General features: G+C 41.5%; 1 protein-coding gene across 10 annotated transcripts in view; it reads left to right on the top strand.

The window, feature by feature from the left end:
• Window positions 1-20,652, top strand: part of hdx (highly divergent homeobox) — a 96,729-nt gene that overhangs the window by 23,628 nt on the left and 52,449 nt on the right. For 8 of the 10 annotated variants that reach the window (XM_078412053.1, XM_078412050.1, XM_078412049.1 and 5 more), the window contains exon 3: window positions 15,929-16,075. The exons of 1 other annotated variant lie outside the window; for it this stretch is intronic. In XM_078412053.1, the coding sequence (XP_078268179.1) occupies window positions 15,929-16,075 (147 nt within the window). Of the gene's footprint in view, window positions 1-15,928; window positions 16,076-16,128; window positions 17,242-20,652 lie in introns of those variants that run through there. One more of the 10 variants, XM_078412051.1, reaches the window with a different exon arrangement.

Here is a 20,652-nt window from a genome sequence, read left to right as displayed (position 1 = left end):
GTTATATTAGTGGAATTAAGCCATTCGGCCCATCGAGCCCAGTCCGCCATTCAATCATGGCTTATCTCTGCCTCCTAATCCCATTTTCCTGCCTTCCTTTGACAACCGTTCTAATCAAGACTTTGTCTATCTCTGCCTTAAAAATATCCACTGACTTGGCCTCCACAGCCCTCTGTGGCAATAAGTTCCACAGATTAACTACCCTCTGATTTATTTATTGTTTCTTATTGATTCCCAGTTATTCTCGTGTACTTTAATGTTTTAAACTGGTACTGTAGTCATTATTTTGTGAAAGCTTTTTACTTTGAAGAAGGACATTCTTGCTATTGAGGGCATGTAGCTTAGGTTCACTAGGTTAATTCCCGGAATGGCAGGACTGTCGTATGTTGAAAGACTGGAGCGACTAGGCTTGTATACGCTGGAATTTAGAAGGATGAGAGGGGATCTTATTGAAACATATAAGATTATTAAGGGATTGGACACATTAGAGGCAGGAAACATGTTCCCAATGTTGGGAGAGTCCAGAACCAGGGGTCACAGTTTAAGAATATTGGTAGGCCATTTAGAACGGAGATGAGGAAAAACTTTTTCAGTCAGAGAGTTGTAAATCTGTGGAATTCTCTGCCACAGTTTAAGAATAAGGGGTAGGCCATTTAGAACGGAGATGAGGAAGAACTTTTTCAGTCAGAGAGTGGTGAAGGTGTGGAATTCTCTGCCTCAGAAGGCAGTGGAGGCCAGTTCGTTGGATGCTTTCAAGAGAGAGCTGGATAGAGCTCTTAAGGATAGCGGAGTGAGGGGGTATGGGGAGAAGGCAGGAACGGGGTACTGATTGAGAGTGATCAGCCATGATCGCATTGAATGGCGGTGCTGGCTCGAAGGGCTGAATGGCCTACTCCTGCACCTATTGTCTATTGTCTATTGTCTAGAAGGCAGTGGAGGCCAATTCTCTGGATGCTTTCAAGAGAGAGCTAGATAGAGCTCTTAAAGATAGCGGAGTCAAGGGATACGGGGAGAAGGCAGGAACGGGGTACAAATGGTGAATGATCAGCCATGATCACATTGAATGGCGGTGCTGGCTCGAAGGGCCGAATAGCCTACTCCTGCACCTATTGTCTATTGTCTATGTTTGTTTTTTAAGTTGAGTCTGGAAAGGCAATTTTATAAAGTTTTAAATCGATATGGGCTTTCTTTGTGTTCAGTGTACATGTAATTCGTATTTACATCTGCTACATTACGTAGTTGATGTAACGCTTGTTTGCCATATTTAAAAAAGAGGAACTGTGAAATCGAGGAACATAAATTAAAAACAAAATAGCAATTTTTTTAGGAGACCAATAAGAAGAATGAGAATGGGCCTATTAATAAAAAGATTGTTAAAAACATAGGTACAAGACATTTGAGAGGCATTTGGAGTATTGTGTTCAGTTTTGGTCACCCTGCTATACGAAAGATGTTGTTAAGCTGGAAAGAGTGCAAAGAAGATTTATGAGGATGTGCCAGGACTTGTGGGGCTGAACTATGGGGAGGGTTTGGGCAGACTAGGACTTCATACCTTGGAGCCCAGAAGGATGAGGGGTGATCGTATAGAGGTGTACAAGATCATGAGGGGAATAGATAGGGTAAATGCATGGAGTCTTTTGGCCAGAGTAGGGGAATCGAGAACCAGAAGACATAGAATTTAGGTGTGCGGGGGAAAGAATTAACAGAAACAAGAGGGACAACTTTTTCACAGAGAGGGTAGTAAGCATAGAGAACGAGCTGCCAGAGGAGGTAGTTGAGGCAGATACGATAACAACATTTGAAAGCATTTGGACAGGTACATGGATAGGAAGGTTTAGAAGGGTATGGGCCAAATGCGGGAAGGTGGTACAAGCATAGATGGCACATGTTGGTTGACATGGCAAGTTGAGCAGAATGGCCTGTTTCTGTGCTATCTGACTCTATGACTTTAATAGAGAAAAGGTAGAAACATCCAATCATTATTTCGTCTCACGACTCATCTCAGATGGTGAGATAAGTCGTGAGACAGGCGCTCTTAAAATAGAAGAAGGGGATATATTAAATAAACCAGTAAACCTGGAGGATAAAATCCTGCACCAGAGAGGAATCTAATAAAAGAAATAGCAGAGGCAGTGCTTCACATGATCAAATGAAATCTAATACCTATATTTAGGAGGAGGCATAGAAATATCCCAGGGCGAGAGATTAGCCAGGTTGTCATTGACAATAGCTAAAACAATGTCATCTTTACCAGAGAGGAACAAGTTGAACAAATATAACCGCCAACAATGGCTTCAAAACACTCGTATCACTTGAACAACTTTACTCTTTCTTTTCAGAAGTGGAAGAAGAGAATATGCACTCTTAATGGAGTAGATGGAATTTATGGATATATTTAAAGGACCTTCATTAAGGTACCGCATAATATACTGATGAGTAGGTCAGAGAATGCAGAGGCAAGGAACATGTAGAAGAATGGATAACTGGCTGGGATCACAGGATTGTTATTTACAGTGGAAGAGGACAGTTTGTGATGGGAGCACTATTGTTGGAATTTACTATAACAATTTGGACTCTGGAATCAAAAAGGCGTTCTAAATTTACAGATAATGCCAATTTATTTTGGGGGGGGGGGATGGAGAGGACTTGTCAATATTGAGAACAACAAGAAATAGAAACATAGAAAATAGGTGCAGGAGTAGGCCATTCGGCCCTTCGAGCCTGCACCGCCATTCATAATAATCATGGCTGATCATCCAACTCAGTAACCTGTACCTGCCTTCTCTCCATACCCCCTGATCCCTTTAGCCACAAGGGCCACATCTAACTCCCTCTTAAATATAGCCAATGAACTGGCCTCAACTACCTTCTGTGGCAGAGAATTCCACAGATTCACCACTCTCTGTGTGAAAAAAACTTTCTCATCTCGGTCCTAAAAGACTTCCCTCTTATCCTTAAACTGTGACCCCTTGTTCTGGACTTCCCCAACATCGGGAACAATCTTCCTGCATCTAGCCTGTCCAACCCCTTAAGGATTTTGTAAGTTTCTATAAGATCCCCCCTCAATCTTCTAAATTCCATCGAGTACAAACCGAGTCTATCCAGTCTTTCTTCATATGAAAGTCCTGCCATCCCAGGAATCAATCTGGTGAACCTTCTCTGTACTTCCTCTATGGCAAGAATGTCTTTCCTCAGATTAGGGGACCAAAACTACGCAATACTCCAGGTGTGGTCTCATCAATGCCCTGTACAACTGCAGCAGAACCTCCCTGCTCCTATACTCAAATCCCCTCGCTATGAATGCCAACATACCATTCGCTTTCTTCACTGCCTGCTGCACCTGCATGCCTGGTGTATGATGAATGGTATACCACGACACCCAGGTCTCGTTGCATCTCCCCTTCTCCTAATCGGCCACCATTCAGATAATAGTCTGCTTTCCTGTTCTTGCCACCAAAGTGGATAACCTCACATTTATCCACATTATACTGCACCTGCCATGCATTTGCCCACTCACCTAACCTATCCAAGTCATGTTGCAGCCTCTTCGCATCCTCCTCACAGCTAACACTGCGCCCCCAGCTTCGTGTTATCCGCAAACTTGGAGATGTTGAATTCAATTCCCTCGTCCAAATCATTAATATATATTGTAAATAGCTGGGGTCCCAGCACTGAGCCTTGCGGTACCCTACTAGTCACTGCCTGCCATTCCGAAAAGGACCCGTTTATTCCTACTCTTTGCATAAACTTGAAGAATGGGCAGATAATTTTCAAAAGAAATGTTCCACAGATAATGTATTTGAATATGAAGAAGAAGAGATCATTTATACATGGCAAGGTGAGAGATAAAAACCAAGGGTGATAAAACAAAGAGATCTCAAAGTACAGATGCACCAATCAGTAAAAGAAATGTCACTGGTTAGCAAGCTTGTAGAAAGGAAATTTTGCTCAAACAGTACTCAATCATGATTAAATAACTTAGAATACTGCCTTGTTGTACAAAGATACAAGAGGAGTATGAAGACAGCTTGATACCATTATCAGGAAAAGATGCTCAGACGTGAGAAAAAAACATTGAGGGTGATCAGATAGATTTTTAAATTATGATTTTTTTTTTGATGAAGTGAATGGAGACAGATAATTTCCATTGTGCAGAGAGTATAGCAAGAAACCATCAATATTAAGTAGTCACCCGAAAAATCGAATGGGTAATGCAGAAGAGATATCTTTGATTAAAGAGTGGTGAGAGTGTTGGAGTGTGAAGAGAGGTTAATGATGTATTGTCTTTCTGCTGACTGGACAGCTCGCAACAAAAGCTTTTCATCGTACCTCCGTACATATGACAATAAACTAAACTGAACTGAGTTGTGTGAGAACTAACAGGGCTATGGTTTAAGTGAATAGTGTAAATGCATTTTAGGGAAGGCTGGTCAAGTGAACAGCGAGTGAAAACCCCTTCGCCTGTGTCCATCTATTACCTGCCACACTTTGTGCTGCCTCTCCTCTCTCTCAGCTTTCTCCTCCCCCCATCTCCCCTCCCCTCCTCCCCCCACCAACAATCAGTCTGAAGAAGGTTCCCGATCCGAAACGTCACTATCCATGTTGTCCAGAAATACTACCTGACCTGCTGTTACTCCTTGTGTCCTTGGTGTGAATGTTGTAAATGCATTGAAGGGAAGGCTTGCCAAGCACATGAGGGAAATGCAAATAAATGGCTAATAGATTTGGCTGAGTAATGGATAATGACTAATAGATTTAGTTGGGACTGGTGGGGCTAAATGGTCTGTTTCTGCACAGAAAGCTATGTAAGTGTAGGTAACCAGTAGAAAGGTTGTTTCTTCGTGTCCTAGGATGATTTTTACCTTGTTTGTAATTATTAAGTCAGATGTGTCGCGTCTTCTGAGCTGTTGCTAATGCTTTGGATCAGGAATAATTCATGCATTGCATCAGCTCGTTCAGACTTCAAATCAATAGACCATTCTTTATTTGTGTTAGATAATTGTGGACGTGCTCTGCAAGAAAACAAGTCTCGCCTTTTGTTTCGTACTTATCCCAAGCAACTTTTCCAGTTAAAAGTAATTCATCTTAACAGCTTGTGAATGCCATAACACATGGAGAAATCGTAAAAGGTTACTCTTGCACATGTACCTGACAAACATCTTTATTGAAAAAATATTGACATTGGAAATTCTGCTGTATCTGATGCCCTTTTAGAATGCAGGAGTGCAACTCTTGCATTATTCAGTGAAAACTGAGCTGAAAAATAATGTACTTGTGTCACAGTTTTAAAATCTTCCTTTCCATATCATTTCCTTGCATGTAGTGTCAGTCAAAGAAACATACATCGTAATGGCAGTGTAGGCTGTTTGGTCCTCCAGCAGTCACTAAGATCATGGCTCATCTTCCCTCAATACCATATTTCTGATCCTTTCATGCCTTTTGGGATGGAAAGCAACCTACCTCCTTAAATATCCGGCAATTTGGCTTCTACCACTTCCCAAGGTGGATGATACAACAAATCATTTTGAACTAAATGCCATAACCATTACTAATTATTTTTCCTTTTACGTGACATTGCCCAAGAAAATTGAATTATATCCCCAAACTATTTGTGTTTGTTAGCATACGGCATGGTCGAACATGTTTTTAGGGTTTAATATGTAGGAAGGAACTGCAGATGCTGGTTTACACCAAAGATGGACACTAAATGCTGGAGTAACTCAGCAGGACAGGCAGCATCTCTGGATAGAAGGAATGGGTGACATTTCGTGTCAAGACCCTTCTTCAGACTGAGGGTTTAAAGGGCTTAAATCTGGTAGAGGTAAAGTAATTGCTGAAATTTGTCCTGAACATGTTTTAACCAGCTATTGCTACTTCACAATACAGTCTGTTTTCAACCTTTATTTCTGAAATAATATAGGTGTATTAATCTAATAAAAGGCCATGAGCATCTTAAATTTCATTTGTGAGCTGGCATGGCCTTATTCCGTTCTGATAATAAATGCTGTGTAATAGCAGTGAGGAAGCTAATTTTCATTAACCATAGTAGAAGAGACATCAATAAATTCCATTTATGCTTTCTTAATTTCAGCTACCAGTGCTGACTTCCGTTGATTTGAACTAGCCAAATTGTAGTACCTTGATTCATAATGTCAGACCTGAAACCGTGCATCGATGCTGTGAAACATGAAGATATTTAATGAGATAAAGAAAAATAAAGAATATAAGGGGCCAAATGGTTAAGATCAGCAGTGCGTGCAGGGAGATGGTTCAGTTAGTTAAGTGATGGGCTGAACAAATGGCAGTAGATAGGACTGGTCATTAAAGAGTCAAATGCATCAGGTATTGAGTAATTCTGTCTGTCTAACTTCACTGCTCATAAATCTGTTCATGGCTTGAATTTTAATGTTGCTATTAATGGGATTTTAAAGTAGTTAATATATATATGATTCGAAATGTCAACCATTCCTTCTCTCCCGAGATGCTGCCTGACCCGCTGGGTTACTCCAGCATTTTGTGTCTACCTTTGATTTAAACCAGGATCTGTGGGTTTTTTTCCTACTTGTAAAATATACTAGTTTTGCAGCCATGATCTTCGTCTGTGCTCTTTTCAGTTGCAAAGGTTCACTAGATTGATCCCTGGGATGGCAGGACTTCCATATGAAGAAAGACTGGATAGACTAGGCTTATACTCGCTGGAATTTAGAAGACTGAGGGGGGATCTTATAGAAACATATAAAATTCTTAAGGGGTTGGAGAGGCTAGATGCGGGAAGATTGTTCCCGATGTTGGGGAAGTTCAGAACTAGGGGTTACAGCTTAAGGATAAGGGGGAAGTCTTTTAGGACCGAGATGAGAAAACATTTCTTCACACAGAGAGTGGTGAGTCTGTGGAATTCTCTGCCACAGAAGGTAGTTGAGGCCAGTTCATTGGCTATATTTAAGAGGGAGTTAGATGTGGCCCTTGTGGCTAAAGGGATCAGGGGGTATGGAGAGAAGGCAGGTACAGGTTACTGAGCTGGATGATTAGCCATGATCATATTGAATGGCGGTGCAGGCTCGAAGGGCCGAATGGCCTACTCCTGCACCTATTTTCTATGTTTCTATGTTAAATGTATTATGTACCACGATGAAGCTTTAAACATTTGCTGTCGAAGAACATGGGAGATATGGAATGGACTAAAATATTATTGCCCTTTAAAATGTATGCACAGATTCATAAATATATACAGCACATAGATATAAACAGGTTCTTCAGCCCACTTAGTCTGTCACATCAATGATTCAATGGTACTTTATTGTCACATGTACCTAGGTACAGTGAAATACTTTGTTTTACATACAAACCGATACAATAATGTGGCAGACCTCACCTAGGCAGTACACAAGTGTCGCCAGGTTTTGGCGCTGACAAAGTTACAAAAGTTCACCATTTTATATTTTCATCCCATTTTATATTTTCCCTCCGGATTCCACTACTCATCTGCACGTGAGGGGGAATTTAGAAATACCAATTAATCTGCATCTTCGGGATGTGGAGGAAAACTGGAGCACCCGAAAGAAACCCACGCGGTCACATAGAATGTGCAAACTGCAAATAGACAGCAGCAGAGGTCAGGGTTGAGCCCAGATCTCCGGCACTGTGAGGAGTGGCTCCACTAATTGAGCCATGGTGCTTCCACATTCTTATGGAGTCGCAATATTCATCTGTATTCACTGAGTGAAGCGTAGAAGTCTGAAGAAGGGTCTCGACCCGAAACATCACCCATTCCTTCTCTCCTGAGATGCTGCCTGACCTGCTGAGTTACTCCAGCACTTTGTGAATAAATACCTTCGATTTGTACCAGCATCTGCAGTTATTTTCTTATATATCTTATCTTACCTCAAGCTCATTGTACAGCTTTTTGTTTGTTGAAGTTTGTTCACCAACCAAAATGATTTTTTTCCAGAATGAAGGAAAGGTTAAAGATGCCACACGGTTCTTGGATGAGAGCATGAATATTTTGTGAACTGTTAGTCCTAATATTCCTCTGGCCTTTTGACTGTGGTACTTCCTGCAAATAAGAGCAGAATATGAATATGACGTCAACATAACCCTCAAAATAAATCATACATCATTTCCTAAAATATTATTCAGCAGTGGAAGAACTGTAGCATACCTGAATTGCAGTGTTCACTTTCCATAATGACTGTCATAAATTCTGGATTAAATTACTAATAATAAAAAAGCATTAATTTTCTGATAGATGTAAACAACAATATTCATGACTTGGAACCCTTTTGATTAAAATTTCCCACATGCAACGTAAAAAATGTTTTCAGTCTGCACTATTCCATGTCTTCCTCCATTTAAAGAAAAAAAGATGCTTTACCATCTGCACAGAATAGGTTTGTTCCATAGAAACATAGAAAATAGGTGCAGGATGAGGCCATTGGCCCGTCGAGCCAGCACCGCCATTCATTGTGATCATGGCTGATCATCCACAATCAGTAACCTGTGCTTGCCTTCTCCCCATATCCCTTGATTCTGCTAGCCCCTCTACTATTCTTCACGGCAGTGTAAGTGGAACTTTGTCATGCACCTGAAGGAGCAGACAGCAAGTTGGTTTAATGTGGTGCCTGCGTCTGGCAGTCTGTCAGCATCTGCACTGAATGCTCACGCCCAAGTCTCTGCAGTGAAGTGAGAATGCCGTCAGAGCGGAAAACTAACGTCCAGGCTCACAAACAGCTTCTTCCCCAAAGCCATCAGGCTATTGAACACCACAACCTACATATGAGCTCTGAACTTAGAAACATAGAAAATAGGTGCACGAGCCATTTGGTCCTTCGAGCCAGCACCGCCATTCATTTTGATCATGGCTGATCATCCACAATCAGTAACCTGTGCTTGCCTTCTCCCCATATCCCTTGATTCTGCTAGCCCCTAGAGCTCTATCCAACTCTCTTTTAAATTCATCCCGTGAATTGGCCTCCAGTGCCTTCTGTGGCAGAGAATTCCACAAATTCACAACTCTCTGGGTGAAAAGGTTTTTTCTCATCTCAGTTTTAAAAGGCCTCCTCTTTATTCTTAGACTGTGGCCCCTGGTTCTGGACTCCCCCAACATTGGGAACATTTTTCCTGCATCTAGCTTGTCCAGTCCCTTTACAATTTTATACATTTCTATAAGATCCCCTCTCATTCTTCTAAACTCCAGTGAATACAAGCCCAGTCTTCCCAATCTTTCCTTATATGACCATCCTGCCATACCGGTGATTAACCTGGTGAACCTACGCTGCACTGCCTCAATAGCAAGGATGTCCTTCCTCCAATTAGGAGATCAAAACTGCACACAATACTCCAGATGTGGTCTCACAACGGCCCTGTACAACTGAGAAGGACCTCTTTACTCCTACACTCAAATCCTCTCGTTATGAAGGCCAACATGTCATTAGCTTTCTTCACTGCCTGCTGTACCTGCATGTTTACTTTCAGTGACTGGTGTACAAGGATCACCCAGGTCTTGTTGCACTTCCCTTTTTCCTAATCTGACACCATTGAGATAATAATAGAATGATTTTATATTGGTTCATTCTGTCAGTCAACACAGCCTCTTCACGATGGCCTCAAAAGACAGGTTGAACCAAGCAAGTGACCTATAAAATATCCTCCATTGAAACTTAACCAGGAGAAAAAGAAACTTCAGATCACATCACCAACATCAAATAAGTTGGCAAATAAAAAATAATAGAAAACTGAAGTAATCCCAACAAACTTTAATTGGAGAATTACTTTCTTCCGCAAGACTGTTCGATTTGTTCCCATGACTGTACAATTCTGTCAATGGTTCTTTACCACCCTGTTCACTGAACTGTCATTGATATCCTGACATAAACATTAACTGTTCCTCACAGGAATGTAGACATGCATGCTCAAACACAAACGACAGGAATTGCAGGAAGTATTCAGCTGGTCAGGTCTGACCTAGGGAGAGGGAAATGAGGGGAAGAATGGTGACTTTTCTGAACTCACTGGGGGAAGGGAGTGTACTTCCTACCCAAGTGGCAATGAAGGCTATGTGCAGGAGAGAACTGCAGATGCTTTTTAAAATCGAAGGTAGACTCAAAATGCTGGAGTAACTCTGGAGTAAATGCAGGCAGCATCTCTGGAGAGAAGGAATAGGTGACCTTTCGGGTTGAGACCCTTCTTCAGACATGAAGTATGGTAATGTATGGTAATGAAGGCTGTTTAGTACAGTATCTCAAACCAGAACCTGTTGCAAAGTTTCCTCAAATTAATTTCAATGTGCTCCGGGATCTGTATTAGTGATATCTGATTTTCAAAAAGCAGGTGGTTTCAGTTGTGGATGTAATCAACTGCTGACTTCATTTTTCAAAAATTATCCAAGTTACTTTTTAATTATTTAATTTGATTTCAACTATAATTTAATCTTTTAGTTTAGTTTAGAGATACAGTGCAGAAACAAACCCTTCGGCCCACCGAATCTGCACTGACCAGTGATCCCCAAACACTAACACTACCCTACACCCACTAGGGGCAATTTACACTTATACCAAGCCAATTAACCTACAAACCTGCACGTCTTTGGAGTGTGGGAGGGAACCCAAACTCTCGGAAGAAACCCACATGGTCACGGGGAGAACGTACAAACTCCGTACAGACAGCACCCGTAGTCTGGATCAAACCCGGGTCACTTGCGCTGTAAGGTAGCAACTCCACTGCTGAGCCACCGTGCCGCCCTATCTGTCTACAAAGTTTGGTTTCAGTTTCGTCTGGTGAAGTGGATTGAATTCTCAGAATACCTTGCTAACATTGGGTGGGTGACAGTTGGCGAGGAAAAATAATCTGTGCATCGATTGAATCTTTAGGACTGAATTCTAAATCACTCAAAATCTTTTCAGTCCTAGCAGAGGACTGTCTAGTGAATAAATATAAAGAATAAAACAAGATGAAGAAAAGAGTAAGGTACACATCAGCATTTTGGAAACCATGTTATCTAATCATTATGTTGGTTATATAAATTGATCATATAAGTTGATCATATAAATGCAATCGGTCCCTTAGATGTTTGATTGCATATAAGCAATAAACAAGAAGACCTCCAGTGATGAAAAACTATGGGAGTTATAAATCCAATGTAATCTCACTCCTTCCAAATATTCTTCACTTTGTTCTTGGATATGCTTCCTATACTTTCTTTACTTTGTCCTTGGGGCGGCACAGTGGTACAGTTGGTAGAGCTGCGGTCTCACAGTGCCAGAGACGCGGGTTAGATCCTTACCTAAGGTAGTGTCTGTGTGGAGTTTGTGTGGAGATTCTCAAAAGAGGCGTGTGCTTGTAGGTTATTTGGCATCTGTAAAATTGTCCCTTGAGTCCCTTGCATTGGGGAAGTGGGATAACATAGTCTAGTGTGAATGGGTTAGGGTTGCCAACTGTCCCATGTTAGCCGAGACATCCCTTATTTTGGGCTAAATTGGTTTGTCCCGTATGGGACTGCCCTTGTCCCGTATTAGTAGGGTTGCCAATTTCCTCACTCCCAAAGAAGGGACAAAGGGTGACGTCACCGCCCCGTGCCCGGCCGCCATTGGTGGAGCGTGAGCACATGTCCGCTGGCTGGGTGAAGTCCGCGGGGCGGTGACATCACCTTGTCCCGTATTTGGGAATGAGGAAGTTGGCAACCCTAGAATGGGTAAAAGGACACAAAGTGCTGGAGTAACTCAGCAGGTCATGCAGCATCTCTGACAACATGGATAGGTGACGTTTGGACCTGCTGAGTTGGACCTTTGTGTCCTTTTGTGTATTAACCAGCATCTGCAGTTCTTTATTTCTAGTGTGAATGGGTGATCGCTAGCCGACATGGAATTAGTGAACCAACAGGCCTGTATCCATGCTGTGTCTTTCAATCAATATATTAATTGATAACCCGGGCCAGGAGGCGGGTTGCAATGCACCCTCCGTTAGGCGGTGCACGGCCCGGGCGGCCGCCATTGGTGGAGCGGGAGCATGTGGCCGCTGGCTGGGTGAGGTCACGTGGGGCGCGGGGCAGTGATGTCTCCCTTTGTTCCTTCTTTGGGAATGAGGAAGTTGGCAACCCTACTAATACGGGACAAGGGCAGTCCCATATGGGACAAACCAATTTAGCCCACAATACGGGATGTTCCGGCTAATACGGGACAGTTGGCAACCCTATCCTAGGACGTGAAAGAGATGGAATAACTTACCTGCTTCTTCTGACTTTAAATACGCGGCAATAAGTTTTGAGTCTCTTGACATTGTTTAGGAGCGCAATTAGGACTTTACGTTGGCGTGTGGTTTGATTACGGTTGATTTGTAGATAGTGAGGTTTTGGTGAAATAATCAAAGTATCTTCTCAAAATGCCCAATAAGCCTTTTGAAATATCTGTGCTGACGAAATAATGTGAGCAAGCTTGCTTTTCAAAGCTGACTCGTTTGTGCATGTTGACATTTTGATAAGAAAGAGTAACCAGCAAGGTCAGTTGTCATTTCAACTTTTGACCTGTTGCACAGAGAGATTGCAAATAATCCACTGAAATTATTTCATGTTATTATTTCAGTTTGTTCAGTAGTCAGGCTATTAATGTGAAATAAACCAATTTATTTGCATCTGGGATATTGATTGGGCTGAAGAGTTTCAGTTATAGGGTATTGCATGTTATTGCACAAGTCATCCAAGATCTAGTAGACTTTACTGCTTGGCATACATGCCTGCCACATTATTTGTATAGGAAGGAACTGCAGATGCTGGTTTAAACCGAAGATAGACACAAAAAGCTGGAGTAACTCAGCGGGACAGACAGCATCTCTGGAGAGAAGGAAAGGGTGACGTTTCGGGTCGGGACCTTGCATCACTATTTGTAGTAGGTGTCAGTACAAAGGAGGTTCCTAGCAGAAGCATTCGCCATATTTTGAGGATAATGAGTCAAATTGTTTCAATCAGGCTGATGTAGTCAAGATCTACAACATAGACTATAGATTAAATCTCATCTATCACTCTAGATATAGCACAAGCTAAGTGTAAACAAGAATTATAATAAACCTTAAAGGCTCAAAAAATTTTTTTTAAACAGTGGAATGACAAGCGCAATCTGTGCATTGATTAAGTGGGTACTGTTCCCTTGTGTGTTCATTATGGCTTGTTCTTCATATTCATGCCTTAAAATTGATTTTCCTTTTCAAGGTTCTTTCAGATTTACATGCGTTCAAGTGTTTGTGCATAATCACACCCGCATTACTCTTGAGTCTGAATGTACTCATCATAACGGTGTATGATTCTGCAAGATAATTGATAAATACAGCCCTCCAGCATTGCTGGTTCGGGTAACAGAAATGCAACCTTATGCAATTCGCAAGTCAGTTATGGAATAAAAATTCTGTCTTACAGAATTTGTGTGAAAAGTAATAAATACAAAATGTATGCAGAGAACTGAAACAATTTAACAAGGACAACCATTGGTGGCTGCCAGTTCACAATGGGAGACAGTGTAAGGCATTTACTTTGGAAAGTGACATGGCAATTTCTTCTGTTACTTCTTGTAGATCAATACCCTGAACAACATCATGTCTATTTCCGGTAATTAAAAAAACAACCCTTTTCCTTCACTTTAAGGTAAAATCACAATTCCCTTGCCTGTAGACCATGAGGGTGCATTACTGTTGAAAGAAAAACCTCCGAGAGGAAATCATCTCCACCTACAACCTGGGATTTAGAGAAGTCAGAAGAGTTTGCAGCCCCTGTGTAATGCAGGGATACACTGTGGTTGGGCATCAACAGACAGGAATTCATAAGTGAAGAATCGAACTTAATGCGGGAATCATCTTGCCATCATAAGAAAAGTTTAGTCCATGAAAGTGGACTTGATCAAAGACTCGTAGACACATTCAGCAGAAGAGTACGATGAGGACACCTACAGATTTCATGGTTCATAAGTGAAAGGAGCAGAATTAGGCCATTCGGCCCATCAAATCCACTCCGCCATGGCTGATCTAACTTTCCCTCTTAAGCCCATTCTCCTGCCTTCTCCCCATAACTCCAGACGGATTTGTACATTAATGAACTCATCCCTCATTGGTTTTCTCAGTCTGGCCTTTCTCATCAGGTTAGCAAGTTGTACATCTTAGTTCTCAGCATCTTTTGAGTACCTCCACTTGTTCAGTCTCAGGGCTCCTTGAAAGCTTTCCATTGCAACCACTGACAAGCTTTGTTCATATTTTATCTACAAATTATTGGTCCTACTTTTTTTTCTTTTGTCTCATTGACTGTGATTTAGTTTAGTTTAGTTTAGAGATAGGGTGCAGAAGCAGGCCCTTCAGCCCACTGAGTCTACGCCGACCAGTGATGCCCGTACACTAGCACCATCCTACACACTGGGGACAATGTACAATTTTGATCAAAACTAATTTACCTGGAAACCTGTATGCCTTTGGAGTGTGGGAGTGTGGGAGTGTGGGAAGAAACCGGAGCACCCGGAGAAAACCCACAAGGTCACATAACATGCAAACTCCGTACGGACAGCACCCGTAGTCAGGATAATCTGAAATCCGCAGTGTGAATAATCTGAAATCCCCTTGTCATCCCACCACTTCCACCTTGCAAAAATGCCGTATTCAAGTACAAAAAAAGTTAATTTAATGGTTTAAAGTTATATAAATGGTGAAATGTTTGATTGCTCTCAGCTAGATAAAGCTCTTAAGGATAGCGGAGTCAGGGGGTATGGGGAGAAAGCAGGAACGGGGTACTGATTGAGAATGATCAGCCATGATCACATTGAATGGTGGTGCTGGCTCGAAGGGCCGAATGGCCTACTCCTGCACCTATTGTCTATTGTCTATTGTATTTGTGTCTGTGAATGAATATTTGCATTTTTTTCAGATTTAAAAAAACCCATCCAGTGTGCTAGTCAGCAACTACTGAGAAACATTTAGAACAACATTTCAAGTTAGAAATAATAACTGGAGTCAGTAAAATCTGTAGAGAAGACAGCTGGGACATTTTAATTTCTTTAGTTTTCACTTCAGATTTCTGAAGTAGGCAGTCTCTTTTCTATTTGAAGTAATTTTCATCTTGTTGTGAATAAACTATTGCATGGCAAATAGCCAAGCACCCTCCTTTATTGATAGAACGAGCGGTAAATAAAACATACGAAAGTGAGTTGATTTTGTTTCCGTTCCATTTCTTGAAAAAGTCCCATTTTCTTCTCTGCATGTACCTTCTCTTAACCTGTCTGAAATCAAAAGTTGTGGCGTAATCCTCCTCACGATAGTCTTAAATATTATTACTTTTAAAAAAATCTATGGTTTTTGGCTGCATAAGTTCAGCAGTTTATTGGCAGGTTCTAACTTCTGTAAAGCTTCTTTCCTTATGAGGTCTGGACAGTACAGCCTGTGCCACCTGTTAACCATTAGTTTCCTTGGAAAGGATATCAAAATTTCCCTCCTGTGGCGATTAAGGTCATAAGATCATTTGATATGAGTAGAATTAGGCAATTTGGCCCATCAAGTCTACTCCGTCATTCAGTCATGGCTGATCTATCTCTCCCTCCTAACCCCATTCTCCTGCCTTCTCCCCATAACCTCTGACACCTGTACTAATCAAAAATCTATCTTATCTCTGCCTTAAATATATCCACTGACTTGGTCTCTGCAGCCTTCTGTGGGAAATAATTTCACAGATTCACCACCCTTTGACTAAGAAAAACGGACAGAAAATATTTTCTCCTCGAATTTGAACTGTTTTGCAAAACATAATGTGAACCTGTTCTTGTCCAGCACTAACCCTATCCCAGTTGCCCCTTCAGCATTGAAGGAAATATTGTATTTTCTGTGTGTCGTAAATCTGTTGTAAAATAGTTTTTCAGCTCTTTTTACACTTTTCAAATTGTGGTAACATCGTTACTGTACTTTCTTTTTTTAGATGAATCTACGTTCTATATTCACAGAGGATCAACAACGAGTATTGCAGCGTTATTATGAAAGTGGAATGAGAAATCAGAGTAAAAATTGCTTTGGATTAATAATACAGTGTGCTCGTGAAACAGGTTTAGATTTTAATGTAGTCAGGGTAAGTAGAATAAAATTTTTCCACGATAATATTGAAATAAAAAGAACTGCGGATGCTGGAAATTGAAATAAAAGCAACTTGCTAGAAATACTCATCAGTCAGGAAGTATCTGTGGAGAGGGAAACAGTTCAAAACTCTGATGACATTTCATGGACATGAACTGTTAATTCTGTTTTCTCCCTCCACTTACCTGCTCAGTATTTCCAGCCAAATTGAAACTCTTGCATTTATATTGGATGCCTTCAATGTGAAATGTTTGGATAGTGCCCATTGCAAAACTTTTTGTCGGATCCTTCTTGTGGATAAGATCAGTACGTCAAACTTGTTGAGTATTGAAATATGCAGAACGTTTTAACAGATTTGTCGATTTCGTAGAATCGACCAGCACAGAGCTGGGTCCTTTGGACTGCCGTGAAAATGCACAGAGCTGGGTCCTTTGGACTGTCATTTACCCATCCACACGTATCCCATTTGCCACGGCTTAGTCCCTGCCCTTTTATACTTTGGTAATTCAGATGCTCCTTTAGATACTTAATAATTCTACCTGTTTCTAACATCCACTCAGGCAGTGCATTCCAGATTCCATTCATCCAGTTGGTAAAACAAAATGGTTCACTAGTACTTTATTATGTACTTTATTGTCACTTATACCTACGTATAGTGAAATTCTTTTTTTTTTGCATATCCTGGCGAGCCTGCTATACAGTAGGCACAACCATACTAATTGCAAGAGTGTAAGACAGAAGACCACATTGAGCCAGTGTACAAGAGTCGTACATAATCCCAAGCTCTCTATTTCACATCCAAGCACTTCCCAATTGTCATTCATAGACCAACCTGCAAGAAGCTGTTCCTAGTCTAGTCATGTCCTGCCTTCTCCCAATCAAGGAGCTTAATTTCCAGACCACCTTTATCCCTTTCTGTAACACAATGATCCCTTTATTGGTACAAGCATTCATCCCATCTATTTCTCTCGTGATCTTAAACACCTCTCTAAGTTCATACCTCAGCTTTTATTGTTTGCGATTGCCTTCTTTTTTGTAATTGTCTTCTTTTTGTTGAGTTCTACCAATACGACTTCATTTGAAGAGCCTTCGAGGATATCTTCCCGCGTTACTACAGTAATAGGCTCCTTAAGCTATATTGCAGTGCCCTTTTATACTTTGGTAAGTCCAATCCTTTAAGAATTTTATATGTTTCTATAAAATCCCCTCTCATCCTTCTAAATTCCAGTGAATACAAGCCCTGTCGACCCATTCTTTCATCATATGTCGGTCCTGCCATCCCGGGAATTAACCTGGTGAACCTATGCTGCACTCCCTCAATAGCAATAATGTCCTTCCTCAAATTAGGAGTCCAAAATTGCACACAATACTCCAGGTGCGGCCTCACCAGGGCCCTGTACAACTGCAGTAAGACCTCCTTGCTCCTAAAGTCAAATCCTCACAATGAAGGCCAACATGCCAGTAACCTTTTTCAATGCCTGCTTTACCTGCATGCTTACTTTCAGTCAGTGATGTACAAGCACACCCAGGTCTCATTGCACCTCCCCTTTTCCTAATCTGACACCATTTAGATAATAATCTGCCTTCCTGTTTTTGCCACCAATGTGGATAACCTCACATTTATCCACATTATACTGCATCTGCCATGCATCCGCCCACTCACCCAACCTATCCAAGTCACCCTGCAGACTCATAGCATCCTCATCACAGTCACACTGCCACCCAGCTTTGCGTCACCCGCAAACGTGGAGATGTTACATTTAATTCCCTTGTCTAAATCGTTAATGTATATTGTAAATAACTGGGGTCCCAGCACCAAGCCTTGCAGCACCCCACTAGTCACTGCCTGCCATTCTGAAAAGGACCCGTTAATTTCTACTCTTGGCTTCATGTCTGCCATCCAGTTCCCAATCCATGTCAATACCCTACCCCCAATACCATGTGCTCTAATTTTGCACACTAATCTCTTGTGTGGGATCTTGTCAAAGGCTTTTTGAAAGTCCAGATACACCACATCCACTGGCTCTCCCTTATCCATTCTACTTGTTACATCCTCAAAAAATTCCAGAAGATTAGTCAAGTCTGATTTCCCCTTAATATATCCATGCTGACTTTTGACCGATCCTGTCACTGCTTTCCAAATGTGCTGCTATAACATCTTTAATAATCGACTCCAGCATCTTCCCCACTACCGATGTAAGGCTAAATGGGCTACAATTCCCTGTTTTCTCTCTCCTTTCTTAAAAAGTGGAGTTACATTGGCTGCCCTCCAATCCACAAGAACTGATCCAGAGTCGAGAGAACATTGGAAAAGGATCACCAATGCATCCACGATTTCTAGAGCCACCTCCTTGAGCACTCTGGCATGCAGACCATCAGGCCCTGGGGATTTATCTGCCTTCAGTCCCAACAGTTTACTTAACATAATTTCCTGACATGTGGATTCCCTTCATTTCCTCCCTCCCACTAGATCCTCAGTCCCCTAGTATTTCTGGGTTGATCTTTGACTAAATTGTTCACAGTTCTAGTCTAAAGCAGGCTGCAGGTCAGCATTTCATTTCAGCACATTGGTAGAATTGAAGACTGCTATAGTCTAGCATGGTGGCACACCTGGTAGAGCTGCTGCCTCATCGCACCAGAGACCGGGGTTCGATCCTGACCTCGGGTGCCGACTCTGTGGAGTTCTCACATTCTCCCTGTGACCATGTGGGGTTTTCTCTGGGTGCTCTGGTTCCCCCCACATCCCAAAAATGTGCAGGTTTGTAAGTTAATTGGCTTCTGTAAATTACTTCCTGTGTGCCGGGTGTGGTTGAGAAAGTGAGATATCATAGAACTAGAGTGATTGGGTGATCGATGGTCGGTGTGGAGTCGGCGGGGGTTCCATGTTGGATCTCTAAATTAAAATTAAATTACATTAAAAAAAATTAGAAAGACGGGTCACAAGCTGGACTGTGAGAAGAAGTCGTGGCTGTGCTAACGATGACCAATGTGGGCCAATGGGTCGAGCAAAACAAAAACATAAATGGAAAGAATTGGAGATAGGAGAACATTTGGTATTGACTGTACAAATCAATTTGTGTCAAAGAAAACAAATGAATTCCTGCTCATCTTTTCCTGACTCATTTTGCCAATGCCAGCTCTTTGAAAGGCCAATCCAATTGGCCTTACTTTCTGTTCTTTCTAAATCCCCTTGCAGATATTTTTTCCAAGTTTTTATCCAGTTTAATTTTGAAGTTATCATTGAGTCTGCTTCCACCTCCCTTTCAAATGCTCACTTCATTTCAAACAATGTTTTCCTCTCCACCACTCTGGTTCCATGGATAATTATCTTAAGTCCATGTCCATGAGTAACTGACTAATCCACTGGTGGAAAAAATGTGTTCCTATCTAAGGCATGTAACATTTATGGTTTGTAGGTGGTTGGGGATGGGGAGGGGAGGGGCTGGAGGGATACTAATAAACACAAATGTTTGAAGTCAAAAATAATATTGGGAAATGCAGAACAAATGGTGTCTTGCTCTAGCCCTCCTGTCCGTCTGTACATCTCTAGCAATTTGTCGTTAATTTTAAATTGTGGTGTCTGCACTTTGCAAAGGGAAAATTTGATGGTTTTTTTCAAAGTGATTTTGCAAAGGAAAAGGCAGAGGAACGACTCTTTGAGAGGAAATGGTTCTTGTGCTATTGTGTAATTTTAGTTTAAATGTGATGTGGCAACATTCAAGTGCTATCACTCCTGTGCAGCAAAGTGAGTGCTGAACAGCCATTCAGGCAATTCTGCTGCTGATCACACATCTCGAAGAAATGAACAATGTCAACCTTTAAAGTCAATGAACCGTTCATGCAATCATGTTTATGCTTTTTATTTCAGATTTCCAACAGTAACACTGTTTGCTCTGAAGTAATGTGATTGTTGGCATTTGTCGTACGATTTGATAGCATTATTTAAAACAAACAACACTTTAACATCTCGGTTCTTTATTGGACACAAAAGGCTGGACCGGCAGCATCTCTGGAGAGAAGGAATGGCTGGCGTTTCGGGCCTTCTTCTTCTGAAGGGTCTCGACCCGAAACGGCGCCCATTCCTTCTCTCCAGAGATGCTGCCTGTCCCGCTGAGTTACTCCAGCATTTTGTGTCTATCTTTGGTTTAAACCATCACCTACAGTTCTTTACCACACGCTCGGTTCTTTATTAGTTTAGTTTAGTTTATTATTGTCATGCGTACTGAGCTTTTATCGTGTGCTATCCAATCAGTGAAAAGACACGATTACAATCAAGCCGTCCGTAGTGTACTGATACAGGATAAAGATTATAACGCTTAGTGCAAGATAAGATCCGATTAAAAATAGTTCAAAGGTTTAAATTGTTGAGTTAAGATGGAGCTTGCTTAATTTTGCATGTGTCCTATTATGGCTTAACCACTTCAGGACACTTGTAGCCAGGACCTGGACCTTCCCCTGACTGTATATCAACCTGAGGACCTCCTCTTTTAAAATTGAAATTCATTATCCATAAGGCATTGGTCAGGCCACATTTGGAGTATTGTGAGCAATTTGGGGCATCATTACTGAGGA

Source organism: Rhinoraja longicauda, chromosome 15 (assembly GCF_053455715.1).
Source record: "Rhinoraja longicauda isolate Sanriku21f chromosome 15, sRhiLon1.1, whole genome shotgun sequence".
NCBI lineage: Eukaryota > Metazoa > Chordata > Chondrichthyes > Rajiformes > Arhynchobatidae > Rhinoraja > Rhinoraja longicauda.
Note: the sequence above shows the minus strand (reverse complement) of the source record. Positions and strands in the feature narration are given on the sequence as shown.